Here is a 13,601-nt window from a genome sequence, read left to right as displayed (position 1 = left end):
AACCTAGGGCTTGAGGTTCAGTTGCCAGAACACCCAAGTTATAGGTTTTGGGTCAGGCCTGGCTGGGGGGTGGGAACTGGGGACATTTGTGCCGTTGGCCACTAGGACACGAGCAGAGGCCCTTGTGACACTGAGGTGGTGGCCCATTTAGGGTGGCCATGGACACAGGAGACACTGTCTTAGGGGAGGCAGGTTGAGCATAAGGCTCTGTGGGCAGGCATCGTGAGATGGGCGGGTCCCTGGTTCCATCCCCAGCCTGGCCAGTGGCATCCTTGATGAGCAGGTTGCTACAGATGGTGTGGGAGAGGTTGCCCCCGAGGCTCCATGGAAGGAGGACTGGGCTTGAACAAGAAGCTCTAGCGCCAGCCCAGCCCTTAACTGATTCATTCAGTAGATCTGACGTCTCCTGCTACAGTGCGGTCTGTTCAGGCCCTCTGTGTTCAGACGGTGGGACCAAACAGACTCCTCGTTTGGGGCCACCTTACTTTCCCTATAGGAGACAGAGAGGACAGGAGTCAAACACACACCGATGGGGAAAGTTTTGGAGAACGTCGAGTTTTACGAGATTACAGCAAGGAAGTAGGGCAAGAGTGGCTGTCTTTGGGGATGGCTTGCTCAGAAGGTGACATTGGAGCAGAATTTCGTGTTGAAGGAGGTAGTGGGTCGAGTGCATGTGTGTGGGAAGGGTTTATGGTCAGAGGGAACAGCTCATGCAAAGGTCCTGAGGTAGAGGTGAGTCTGGCGTGCTTATGGAGAAGGGGGGACAGTGTGGCCTGAGTGGAGTGTGTGAGGGCCAGAATGGAAGAAGGTAAGGTAGGAGAAGCATTTGCAGGGGTCTCACCAGCTGTGCCAGTGAGTTAAGGTTTGATCCTAAGTGCAGTGAGAAGTCACAGGTGGGTTTTATGCATGCCAGTGGCATGTCCTGAGTTTTGTTTTATAACCATTGCGGCTGCCCTGGGGAAGGTGAGAGAGGGGGCAGGGAAACCAGGGTGGGGGCCTTAGGGGCTGTCGCTCAGGTCCCTTTGTGCCCCAGAGCCCCTGTTTTCTGCTCAGAGGGCTTTCTGACAATTCAGTGAGATACACATCATGGATAAGCCCTGTCATGGGCTTGGGTAAACCCTGGGCAGGTAATAGTATACAAGTTGTGTTGATTCATCTGGACGCGGCACCAGGTTGGGCGTTCCCATCTTGCCTGTGAGGACGTGGTGAGCTCTGGCTCCTTGGGCTCCAACACGGGCCACCCGGAGAGGCACTGGCTCTCTTAATACCTTGGTTCTCAGCTTGGGGGTTCACTGTCTTGGGTCACTGGCAGGTGAGTCATTGGCTCTGCTGCAGAGGCACAAACCAGATCTGGCACCTGTAACCCCTATGGACATGGTGGGCGAAGGGAAAGTCCTGTTCTCAGCTGGGATTCCTTGGTGTGGCATCTTGTGGCCAGGCCTCATCACATAGCTGGGGAACAGACTGCTGGTAGGAGGGAGAAGCTACAGAGGGGCCCTGACAGACCTTGTGGGGTGATGGATGTGTTCACCATCTTGAATTTGTGGACAGTTTCACAGATGTATGTATCCATATAGGTCAAAAATCATCAATTCATACGCTTCCAATATGTGCAATTGAGCATACATCAGTTAAACCTTAATAAAGCTGTATACATATATATTTAAAAAGCAGAAAACGTGCTTAAAAACAGGGTGACCATTTTTGCTTAATTGTCTCCATTTTGTAAAGGAATACAAACAGAAAATAACAAAAAACAACACAGACCGCCAGCACGCCCATGCTGAACTGTGGTTCTGAACCTAGCAGACTCACTCTTCCCTTGAATATAAAGATTTTCCAACATCAGTGCAGTTACTTTAAGGTAATAATGTCAATAAAAATAGTGCACCCATATAGCTAAAATTATAAAAATTAACAAAATGCCCTCACTAGGCTTTAAAGGAGAACGGAAACAAGGGATTTGTAATAAGACCACGTCTATTTCAGTGAGTAAATGCTCAGGCACCCGCTGGGAGAACGGAACAGAGGGTCGCTGCTTGCCCCTGTGACAGCTGCAGATCCCTCCACATCTCTAGAACCACCCTCGGCCCCCTCACGAAGAGGTTTTGCAGGGTCGTGGCCAACGCCTGGCAAAGTTCTGCATGAAATACACTCTCCCCTTCCTTTCAATAGTAGTTGCATTCCTGAAAAAAATTCGAGGTGTATTTCAACTTGCAACAACAATAAAATACACACTATGGGTTTATGTCTGAAAATGGAGTTAGATTCCACACCTGGGTAATTTCAGGCAGGCTTTTCAACTTACATAGACTCCTCTTGGGCTCTTTTTTGGGGGACTGAAGTTCTGTAGGTTACAGAAGACAGAAGGTCTGGTGTCTGGCCCAGTCAATTGCCAATCAGAATGTGTCATTTGCAAAACAACCCCTTTTGAGAAGCTCTGTTTTTGAGGAACAGAAACAGAAAGGTGGAGGGGGGGACTTGAGAAATGGGTAGGGTGGTGGTAGAGGAAAGCTTGAGTCATTTGCATTCCTAAGCAACACATTTAAAATCCTGGCAGGGCTACCTGGGGAGGGGGGGGGGGACGGGACGACACCCCCCCCCCCCACGACACATGCTGTCCCTGAAAACTGTTCTTCCCTATATCCTTAGTGCTAAGAAGAGAGAAAATGGGCATCAAGTTCGTAAAATCCATTCTCTGCAATTGTAGGTCAGGTCTGCTCTTCCGTGTTATATTGGATATTTATTACGGGTCGAAGAGCAGGAGGACGCTTAGAGGACATCCAGAAATGTAGAAATTTCAGTTGAGCTAAGACCTTTTTTAAGCTTGAGATTTGACCTTTCCTAAAAGCCTTCACGACAAGTGAGACAGTCCTTAGTAGCGCCTCGCTGCTCTTTGGTCGGTTCAAGCCCCCTGCAGTCTGCTCCCAGTGCTGTTAGGCTCCCCTGAGGTTCTTGCCTGTTCGTGGGAGGACTGCTAAACCTGATTTCCAGTCCTTAGCTCCAGGCCTTGCTCATCTTGTTGCCCCCCCCCCCCCCAGGACCCTTTCCTTCTCCTGATTCTGTCATCCTGCAGGTCACTGCTTTGATGTCACCTCCTCTGGGAAGCCCCCAAGAGAGCAGCAGTAACAGAGCCTTGTGAAGTCCTGCTTGCTAATTCTTTCATCTCATGAGGCTCTGTGATGGTAGGGCTCTGTCCAGAGTTTGACCCAGAACATGTGTTTAGTTCATTAGTGGACAAGTGACCAATGGGCATCTCTGCCCACATTGGAATCTGATCTACTCAGAGAGTCCCTTTTTCTGCCCAGCCTTCAGTTTACCCACCCCTTTCTGTTCCCTTGCTCTGGACGGTTTTCCCCTGACTCAGACCTTTCCCCTCCAACTTTCCTTTCCCCTCCCAGCCAGAGCTCGCAGATGCCCCGCTTGCTTCCTCTCCCCTCCTGGAGCACTTCCCTCCTTTGTAGGTCTCTTGTTCATGGGATAGTTTTCTTTCTTGACTTGGCCTTACCTGATCCTTCCCACTGTTCTTGACCTTGTCCACCCAGGCCTGAGCTTTCTTCCTCTCTGCCTGCCCGAGACCTTCCCCCTGACCCTTTGGCACCTGTCTCTTGGCCACTGGAAACAGCCCTGGGTCACCAGCAGCCCACGCAGGCCCAGGGCCAGGTCTGGCTTAGGAAGTGGTACAGAGAATGAACAGGGAGGGCTGAGCCACTCCCTTCCTCTCTGCCTGGCCCTCTTTCTTCCTTGCCAAGGAGGCCTGCATGTACTAAAAGGAATTATACTAAAAATCCCAGTCAGAAACCCAGCTTTAGGGCAGGTCGGTGAAGGGAGTAGGGAAGATCTTCCATGGTGACATTGACAGTGTGGTTGGTAGAATAACGCATACACAAAGATGTCCATGTCCTGATCCCCAGAACCTTACATGGCAAAGCAAAGGGCCTGACAGATCACCGGGTCCTTGTAAAAGGAGACAGGAGGTCGGGGAGTGGGGGGATGCTCTGCAGCTGCAACTGGCTTTTAATTGGAGGAAGGGGCCACAAGCTTGGGAATGTAGGAGGCTTCTAGAAGTTGCAAAACACCAGGAAACAGATTAGAAGGAATGTAGCTGTGTGGGCCCCCTTCCGATTTCTGACCCCCACAACTGTGAGACAATAAGTTTGTGTTACTTTAAGCCACTAAGTTTGTGGTCATTTGTGACAGCACACATCGGAAGTTACACAACTTCTCACAGAGTTTAGGTTTTATTCTGGATTCAGTGGGAAGCTATGAGTTGAAGTAGGGGGACGATGTGTTTTTAAGAAGGTCCCACTGGCTGCTGTGCAGGAGCTTGGCTGTCAGGGAACAAGAGTGGGAGGAAATGAGGGAGTAGGGAGGAGACCCCAGTGGTGGTCATTTGCATGGGTCAGGGCCTTTGGGATGTGGACAGAGTGGATGGATGTGCACACATATCCTGGGAGTGGGGCAGATAAGACATACGCCTAATTAACCCCAGAGCATGGAGGAGATTCCCATTTTTCTGGTCCTTTCCTGGGGTGGGGGATGAGCTGAGGCAGATTGGAAGGCTATGGTTGCCAAGAGAGTGTCAGGTGGTTTAAATAGTCAAGTGTGTGGCATCGACGTGACAAGGGAGAGCCTTCTGAAATTGAATACTGTTCAATATACTCATGCCATGGAAGGATCCTGTAAATTACAAATGTTTGGTTAGGTGAGGATGAAGCATGTGTTTCAGTAGTGGAGCCCATGGCAGGCCATTTGAAGATGTTGACTTGACTTTAATTTGGGAGACAAGAACTAGGAGGTATGTCTGTTGCCGCATAATACATTGCCCCAAACCTAACAGCACATTTACTATCTCACATAGTTTCTCTGGGTCAGGGATTCAGCCTAGCAGGGTGGTTCTGGCTCAGCATCTCCTAAAGTTACACTCAGAATTTCAGCTGGGGCCGCATCATCTGAAGGCTTGACTGGGGCTGTAGGCTCTGCTTGCAGGTTGCATGTGACTGGTAAGTCAGTGCTGGCTCCTGGCACCATCTCACCATGGAGCTCCTCCAGTGTCCTCCTCTCATGGCAGTTGGCTTTGTCCAAAGTGAATGACCCAAGAGAGGGCAAGACAGAAGCCACTGTGTTTTCTATGACCTAATCTTGAAAATGGCACACACTCCATTGTTTCTGCTATATTGTCGTCTGAGTGAGAGGGGATTATGCCAGGGGCCTGTGTGAGGGCTCCAGTTTCTCACCTCCTTGCAGACACTTGTTATTATCTGGCTTTTTGATGATACACCTTGTGGGTGTGAAGTAATATCTTACTGTGGTTTTGGTTTATGTTTCCCTGATGACAAATGATGTCAAGCAACACTTCATGGCCTATTTGCGTATCTTCTTTGCCCCTTTTTAAATTGGGTTGGTTTTTTTCCTCTGTATTATGTGGTAAGAGTTCTTGACATGTTCTGGTTACAAGTCCCTTATCAGATATTTCATTTGCAAATATTTCCTCTCATTCTGTGGGTTGACTTTTCACTTTCCTGATTGCGTCTTTTGAAACATGACATTTTTTTTTTATTTTGACAAAGTCTGGTTGACCTTATTTTTTCTTCTATATGCTTGTGCTTTTGGTGTTGCATTTCAGAATCCATTGCCAAATGCAAGGTCATGAAGATTTTCACCTTTCCTTATTATTTATTTATTTATTTATTTATTTATTTGGGAGAGAGAGAGTGCACACATGTGTGTGCAAGCTGGGGAAGGGGTAGAGGGAAAGAGAGAATTTCAAGCAAACTTACTGCTGAGCATGGCGCCTGAGGCAGGACTCGGTCTCATGACCTTGAGATCGTGAACTGAGCCGACATCAAGAGTTGGATGCTTAACTGACTGAGCCACACAGGTGCCCTCACTTGTTTCCTTCTAAGAATTTTGTAGTTGTAATTCTGTGTTTAGGTCTTTGATCCATTTCGAGTCAATTTTTGTATATGCAGTGAAATAGGGTTCAGCTTCATTCTTTTGCACATGGCTGTCTGGTTTCTCAGTACCATTTGTTGAAAAGATTGCTCTTTTTTATTTAATTTTTTTAAAGATTTTATTTATTTACTTGAGAGAGAGTGAGCATGAGCCGGGGTGGGGGCAGAGGGAGAAGGAGAAGCAGACTCCCTGCTGAGTAAGGAGTCTGACTTGGGACTCTGATCCCAGGGACCCTAGGATCGTAACCTGAGTTGAAGGCAGACACTTCATGGACTGAGCCACCCAGGCGCCCCAGAAAGATTATTCTTTTCCCATTGAATGGTCTTGACACCCTTGTCAGAATTCAGTCAGGTTTATTTCTGGTTTCATTGATAGTGTGTGTCTGTGTGTGTGAATGCTTACCTCTCCTCATGCCTATCTTGATCACAGTTGTAAGTTTTGAAATCGGAAAGTGTGCATTCTCCAACTTTGATTTTCTTTTTAAAGATTGTTTTGGCTATCCTGGGTCCCTTGAGTTTCTGTATGAATTTTAGAATCAGCTTATCATTTTCTATTTAAAAAAAGAGTCAGCTGGGATTCTGAGAAGAGAGTGCATCAAATCTGTAGATCACTTTGGACCTCACCCTTTTCAATGCCCTTTGTGTATATTAACCCATTTAATTTTCACAGCAGCCCTGAGCGGGATCGTACTTGTATCCCCATTTAGCAGGTGATGAACCTGGGCTGGTTAGGGAACTTGCCTGACAGTCACATAGCTGGCTGGCCAGGGTCCTGAGTCTGTGCTCCTCAGCAGTGTGCTCAGCTCCTTCTCTGCAGTGACTGGTTTTCTTTGGCGGGGCCTCCCCGAGGGGCGCAGTGCTCTGGCCCCCTTCCCCCAGCCGGCAGAGTCCCTGGAAGACCCCACAACTGCTCCACACTCCTTGTGTTCCAGGCAGCAGGCGAAGATGGCGTACTCCTCCAAGGATCCCGCCAAGCCCAAAGGGGGCTCGCAGGTGGATGTGAATGAGGAGGCTGAGGTTTTGATTGTCAAGTCCCCCCAGAAGGAGCGGGAGCCATCTCTCTTCAAGGTGTTATACAAGACCTTTGGACCCTACTTCCTCATGAGCTTCTTATTCAAGGCCCTCCATGACCTGATGATGTTTGCTGGCCCAGAGATCTTAAAGTAAGACCCCTTCCCGCTCAGCGGGGCAAGTCTTTGTGTTCTTGACCTTCCACTGACAGTACTCCTAACCTCTGCTTTGGGGTAACGCGGCACGCTCCCATGGGCTTAAAGCCAGGCCTCTCTGTCTTCACCCGCTTTGCCTAATGCTTTGCTTTGATACCATCTGAACTCAGGCCACTTTGGTTGCAAGTAACAGAAACCAATTTCCCCTGAAGCCAAAGGAGAGAAGAGAAGGATTGTCTAGGGAAATCAAGAACAAGAAAATGAGCCAGATTGCATCAAACTGCAGCCTGAAAAGAGAAAGTCACAAAGGAGGTCCCCTCCCTCCTCTGTTTACCTCTCTCTTTTTGTCTCTTGGGCCCCACATACTGCTTCTCTTTGCCATATTCTCTGGTCGCCTCTGGGTCACTGACTGGTGATGAGCCGGAGCAGTCAGTACAACAAGCCTAAGGCTCGGGCACCCTGTCACCAGCCGGCCGGGCCACCTGCACGGTCCCATCACCGCTGTGGGTTTGTTTTAACACGCATGAAATGGAACGAGTAACACCCCCCTCACCTGGCTCGGGAGACAGTCAAGATGCGGAAGTGTGAGGACTTTTCCCTTGTGCGTGTTCGTCAGGCTCCCATCGTTCTGTCCTTGCTCCCGTACAGGTTGCTCATCAACTTCGTGAACGATCAGAAGGCCCCGGACTGGCAGGGCTACTTCTACACCGTGCTGCTGTTCGTCAGCGCCTGCCTCCAGACCCTCGTGCTGCACCAGTACTTCCACATCTGCTTCGTTAGCGGCATGAGGATCAAGACGGCCGTCATCGGGGCCGTCTACCGGAAGGTGGGTGCGGTCGGCCGGAAGGCAGGTGAAGGCGGGGCCTGACGCCCGGGGGCTCACATTGACCTCTCCTGCTGTAGCCTCAGAATCTTTGGGGACTTGGCTAGATCACCCCAGGGCCACCGTGAGGGTTTCAAGCCCAGCTTCTGGAGCAGTAGTGGGAGGGTGGCCCACATGACGGCAGCTGGCAAGGATTGACCATCAGGCAAGAGACCTTAGCAAAGGTAATGTGTAGCAGCTCCTTAACGCCTGTGTCAGCTGCACGAAACTGAATTTCTTAGGTGGCACTCGGCTTGGGAAAATCCAGGTTCAAATCGTCATTCTGGTGTTGATATTCTGAGCTTTTTCAACTCTGCATTTGAACTGAGCAGGTGGTCCTTTCCCTGGATAGTGGAGTACTTAGCAGGCATTCGTGCACGTCCAGCTCTGAGGGAATTTCTTGGTTCTTTCAGTTTCTTAGCTTCTGGGGCAAAGACACTGCCTGACCCCATGTGTTGAGAAGAGACTGCCTAGCAGATAGTCAGGAGATGTGGGCCAGTTTATTGGTTCTCAGCCCTGTCTGTAAGTTGGACTTGCCTGGAGAACTTCAGCAGCTCTCACTGCCCAGGCTGCACCACAGACCGACAAAATCAGGATCTCTGAGGGTGGCACCTGGGCACCAATTTCTTAAATTCTCCGGGTGATAGTGTGAAACCATGTTTGAGAACCAGGACAATGTTTGGAAAATGGCTGGAGATGTTTTTTGTTGTCCTAACTGGAGGCGGAGGCATCTAGTGGGTAGAGGCCAGGGATGCTAGAATACCCTACAAGGCACAGGCCAGTCCACAAAGACATATCCAGCTTCAAATGTCAGTAATGCCACGGTTGAGAAACCCTGACCTTGATCTTGGTCCTTGAGTGAAACCTGTGGACCAGCAGCATCTGCATCATGTGGGACCATGTTAGAAATTCCGTGTCCGAGGCCCCACCCCAGTCCTACCAAATCTGAAATGACACTAACAAATTTCCATGGTGATGTGTGTGCACCTTAAAGTGTGTGAAGCCCTGGTTTAGGTGGCCTCGGGGTCCCTTCTGTATTGCAGAAGTCAAGACAAGAGAGTAAGCGTCCTTGATAAGAGCTGGGGCTTCAGCTGGGACAGGTGAGCTGGGAGACCTAATAGGGGTCTCCATAGTGATGGTGGTGTGGGCTCAGCAGTGAGACTGCCTGGGTTCAGATGTTGCAAGGCTGGAGAAGAGAGAGAGGCTTTCCACTCTTGAGCTGTCTTCTTCCCACATGGGCCTGGGGGGAGGGCCCGGGCTCTCGCCTGCCACACTCACTCTCTTTCCCTCTCTGTTGTCCTGCAGGCTTTGGTGATCACCAACTCAGCCAGAAAATCCTCCACCGTCGGGGAGATTGTCAACCTCATGTCTGTGGACGCCCAGAGATTCATGGACCTGGCCACGTACATTAACATGATCTGGTCGGCTCCTCTGCAAGTCATCCTTGCTCTCTACCTCCTGTGGCTGGTGTGTGTTTGATGTCGTTCTCGTTGCACAGAGGGAGGGACCACCTCACGTGGGCAGTGGGGGTGAGGGAGTGGGTGTTGGTGATAAGAACCTCTGTAATTCACTGGGTTTTTTTTTCTTTTTTTTAAAGATTTTATTTATTTGACAGAGATAGAGACAGCCAGCGAGAGAGGGAACACAAGCAGGGGGAGTGGGAGAGGAAGAAGCAGGCTCACAGCGGAGGAGCCTGATGTGGGGCTCGATCCCATAACACCGGGATCACGCCCTGAGCCGAAGGCAGATGCTTAACTGCTGTGCCACCCAGGCGCCCCTGGTGTTTTTTTTCTTGACATCATTCACATTTTATTTTCTGGTCTGTTGGATAATTCCTGGGTATTTTATCTGTTTCCTTGGTTGTTGGATTTACGCTCTTTTTGGTGGCATGACACTTATTTGTATTTGTCCTTCGTTCAACCTTATAACATAAACACCATATTTCTCCCACTGTATTTCCTCCCAAACACTAACCAGATTCCTTTATTCACTAGTCTCGAACCGTGTTGGTCAAGATTCTCTGAACTGCAAGGGATAGAAATCCATTTTAAAATAATCTCATAAGCAGGGTGCTGGGTGGCTCAGTTGGTTAAGCATCTGCCTTCGGCTCAGGTCATGATCTCAGGGTCCTGGGACAGAGCCTGGCGTTGGGCTCCCTGCTCAGCGGGGAGTCTGCTTCTCCCTCTGCCCCTCTACCCTGCTTGTGTTCTCTCTCATGTGGGCACGCTCTCTCTCTCTCTGTCAGATAAATAAAATCTTAAAAAACAATAGGCTAAGCAAGTAAAGGGAATTTTGTGGGTGCATTTTACTGCAAAGCACAGGGTATGGCTTCAGGCATGGATGGATCCAGGAGTTCACACAGTACTGTAAGGACTCAGGCTCACTCTTTAATCATTTCTTGGCCCTACTTGCCTCTGAGGTGATTTCATTCTCAGTGGGATTTCCCTCGGTGGCTTCCATACCTTCAGGCTTTTATCATCTTTCCCAAGAGCAGTGTCAGAGAAAAGAGACTATTGCATTCCTCATTTCCTGAGCCCGAGTCCCACAGAGCCCTTTGCTTGACTGGGCACAGCCCCAGTCACATCCCTGTACCAATCACTGTGAACCAGGAGGCAGAGTTCTCTGATTGGCCAGCCTGGGCCACATGCCCTCTCCCCGGGTGATAGTGTGGAGGTGTGATTGACAGCCCCTCCTCATGAGGAGGGGCAGTTCCCAAAATGAAAAGTTAATGAGGTTCTCATGGCCTCCCCAACACATGCCTTATCCTTTGTCACCTCTGAGCCTTTCCGTGTGCCTTCCTTCTGCCAGGAATTCCTTTCTCTCTTTCGCTAAGGATGAAGTTCTACCATCTTTCAAGGCTGTGACAACTGCCATATCCAAATTCTTTTCCCTCTCGATTAGATGGATTTCTTCCTTTTTAAAATCCCAATAATTTAGTATAGGAGCGCCTCTGATATTACCTTCTAGAATAGTTTTTTTTTGCTGCTCGGTATAGCTGCCCCTCCTCTCCTGATAAGTGTGTTGGTTACTCATGGGCTTAGTGTCTTGGTGTTTTGTTTTGTTTTAAAGATTCTTTGTATGTATTAGAGAGCGCGTGTGCACATGAGCAGGGGGAGGGGCAGAGGGAGAGGGACAAGCAGACTCCCCGCTGAGCAGGGAGCCAGATGCGGGGCTGGATCCTGGGACCCTGGGGTCATGACCTGAGCCTAAGTCAAGACGCTTAACTGACTGAGCCACCCAGGTGCCCCTCAGTGTCTTGTTTTTGCCTTATTTTTTATTTCCCTTGAGTGTGGTCCCAGCAGGGCCTGGTGCCTATTAGGTGTGCAGCAAATTATCCGTTGATTTGACTGTAGTTTACATTTTTTTGTCTGTTTGTACAGCAGAAGATGAGTGATTATAAATTGTTTCTAGTACTGAAACTTAGAAATAAATATCAGAACCTAAATGTCTTTTTGGGTCGACATCTTGGGGTATCCACTTGAGAAATGTCAGCCACGGGTGAAATATTTTTGAAACACTTCTTTTAGAATCAGCCTCCAGAGTTGATTGATGAACCGTTAAGAACATTGTTTTGTTTCAGATGAGGGGTGCTGAATGTATTATTGACATTTGGGGCCAGGTAGTTTTTTGTTGGTGGGGGGCTGTCCTGTGCATTGCAGGACGTTCAGTAGCATCCCTGGTCTGTTTGCACTGATACCAAGAACACAATCCCCTCCCTCCCTCCCACCCTGGCCGTTGTGACCCAGATGTCTCCAGACATTGCCTGATGTCCCCTGGGGGCAATTTTTCCCTGTTTGGGAACCACTGGTTTCGATAGAAAATAGGCTTTCTCCGTTCGATCATTAAAAACACAGTCTAGGATAGTGATGGTGGTGTGGGCTCAGCAGTGAGACTGCCTGGGTTCAGATGTTGCCTCATCTGTTGATTAGGTTTGTGACCTTGGTACTTACTGTCGCTAAGCCTCATTGTGTCCTCATCTGCAAGTTGGTGCTGGTAATGGTACCTCTCATCATAGGGATGTTGCGATGAAGGTATGAGTCAGTGCAGGTTACGTTCATAGAATGGTGCCTGGTGTATAGACACACTCAGTGTCTTTTTTTTTTTATTTTTAAGATTTTATCTATTTATTTGACAGAGAAAGACAGTGAGAGAGGGAACACAAGCGAGGGGAGTGTGAGAGGGAGAAGCAGGCTTTCCACCAAGCAGGGAGCCTGATGCGGGGCTCCATCCCAGGACCCTGGGATCATGACCTGAGCTGAAGGCGTGAGCCACCCAGGCGTCCCCACTCAGTGTCTTTTAATTAGGGTTTGCTTTCAGAGTTCATTCTGAAGGCTTTAGATTGTTGGTAGAAATCACCTTCATTCGTGAAGGTGGGTAAATCATCACCGGGTGGAGATACTTCGCAGAAACCGTTATGAGCAACAGCAGCATTTTTGGGGAGACTAGGAGTGGTGCCCCTGTGTGTGATGACTTGGAAGAGACTAGCATTCCTGGTTTTCTGAATGCTTAAGGTGAAGATAAAAATCACATTACCCTCTATTTCCATCTGTGTGTATCCCCTGAGTACGTGCACTGGGCCAGTTTCTAAAGCTGTCTCTTTTTAGGTGTGGAAGTTAAAAGGCGGAGATCTGTATCTTATCTTGGCCTCTTACCTATCTCAGGGGTACTTTCCTTGTCTGCATTTGGGGTAGTAGAACAAGTCTACAACTTCTTGTCTGCATATCACCAAATCCAAAAGCTCTGAAAGTTTTCCTTAACTCATGTGGTACCATAACCTGACCTGACCTGATGGGAAGTATTTATGATCTTGATTATCCTCTCAGTGCGAATATTCCTATTTTGCTGCGGAGAAATCAATACGTTTGATTACCGAGTGCTGTGCTAGGGCCCCAGGGGGCGTGTAATGCAGTATGTGGACACACCTGTGTCAGCAGTCCCCACGACCATGCCAGGTTGATGAGTTGCTAGGAGGACTCATGGCTCTAAGTTATTACAGCAGTAATAGCAAAGGGCGAAGGTGCAAGGGGAGGAATCAGGGGGAAGCAGGACAGACTTCCAAAAGTCCTCTGCCAACAGACTCACACAGGATGCACTTAATTCCCTAGCAACCAGTTCTCACAACGTGTGAAATGTTGTCAGCCAGGGACGCTTGATAGAGACCCAATGCCCAGGGTTTTATTGGGGGTTGGTCACACAGGAAGCCTCTGCCTGGCACATACCAGACTTCTAGACTCCCAGAAGACAAAGGGGGTGGGGGGTTCAGCATAAACCATTATTGTTTGTACAAAGAGTTGAATCCCAGTGAACCACTCATACCAGTTCTGAGAATAGCAGGAGCCCTCCCCAAATCCAAGCTCCCAGATGCCAGCCAAGGGCCAAATTTGTAAGCAGGCCTTCACACAAGATAAACCATCAGGCTGGCTTTGTTGACTCTTCTCTGTTCAATGCCTTATTACCTTTCTGAAGTTCTTTAAAAAAAAAAAAAAAAAAAAGATGTATTTATTTGGGGGAGAGAGCGTGTGTGCATGAGTGAGGTGGGGGGGACTGGGGGAGAGGGGAAAGAATCTCAAGCAGACCCCCTGCTGAGCGGGGAGCCCCACATGGGGCTTGGTCCCAGGG

The 13,601-nt window shown here is 49.1% G+C and overlaps 1 protein-coding gene across 6 annotated transcripts in view; it reads left to right on the top strand.

The window, feature by feature from the left end:
* ABCC1 (ATP binding cassette subfamily C member 1 (ABCC1 blood group)) overlaps nucleotides 1-13,601 on the top strand; it is a 129,653-nt gene that overhangs the window by 61,568 nt on the left and 54,484 nt on the right. For all 6 annotated transcript variants that reach the window (XR_015727886.1, XM_045776062.2, XM_045776066.2 and 3 more), the window contains exons 8-10: nucleotides 6,887-7,117; nucleotides 7,769-7,946; nucleotides 9,288-9,449. Coding sequence is in view for 5 of the 6 variants with exons in the window: in XM_045776062.2 (XP_045632018.2) it covers nucleotides 6,887-7,117; nucleotides 7,769-7,946; nucleotides 9,288-9,449 (571 nt within the window). In the remaining variant the exon portion in view is untranslated. The remainder of the gene's footprint in view (nucleotides 1-6,886; nucleotides 7,118-7,768; nucleotides 7,947-9,287; nucleotides 9,450-13,601) is intronic.

Source organism: Ursus americanus, chromosome 2, assembly GCF_024610735.1.
Source record: "Ursus americanus isolate L20-20 chromosome 2, mUrsAme1.1.p, whole genome shotgun sequence".
NCBI classification, from domain to species: Eukaryota; Metazoa; Chordata; class Mammalia; order Carnivora; family Ursidae; genus Ursus; species Ursus americanus.
The sequence above is the reverse complement of the archived record's forward strand: the minus strand, read 5'-3'. Positions and strand labels throughout refer to the sequence as shown.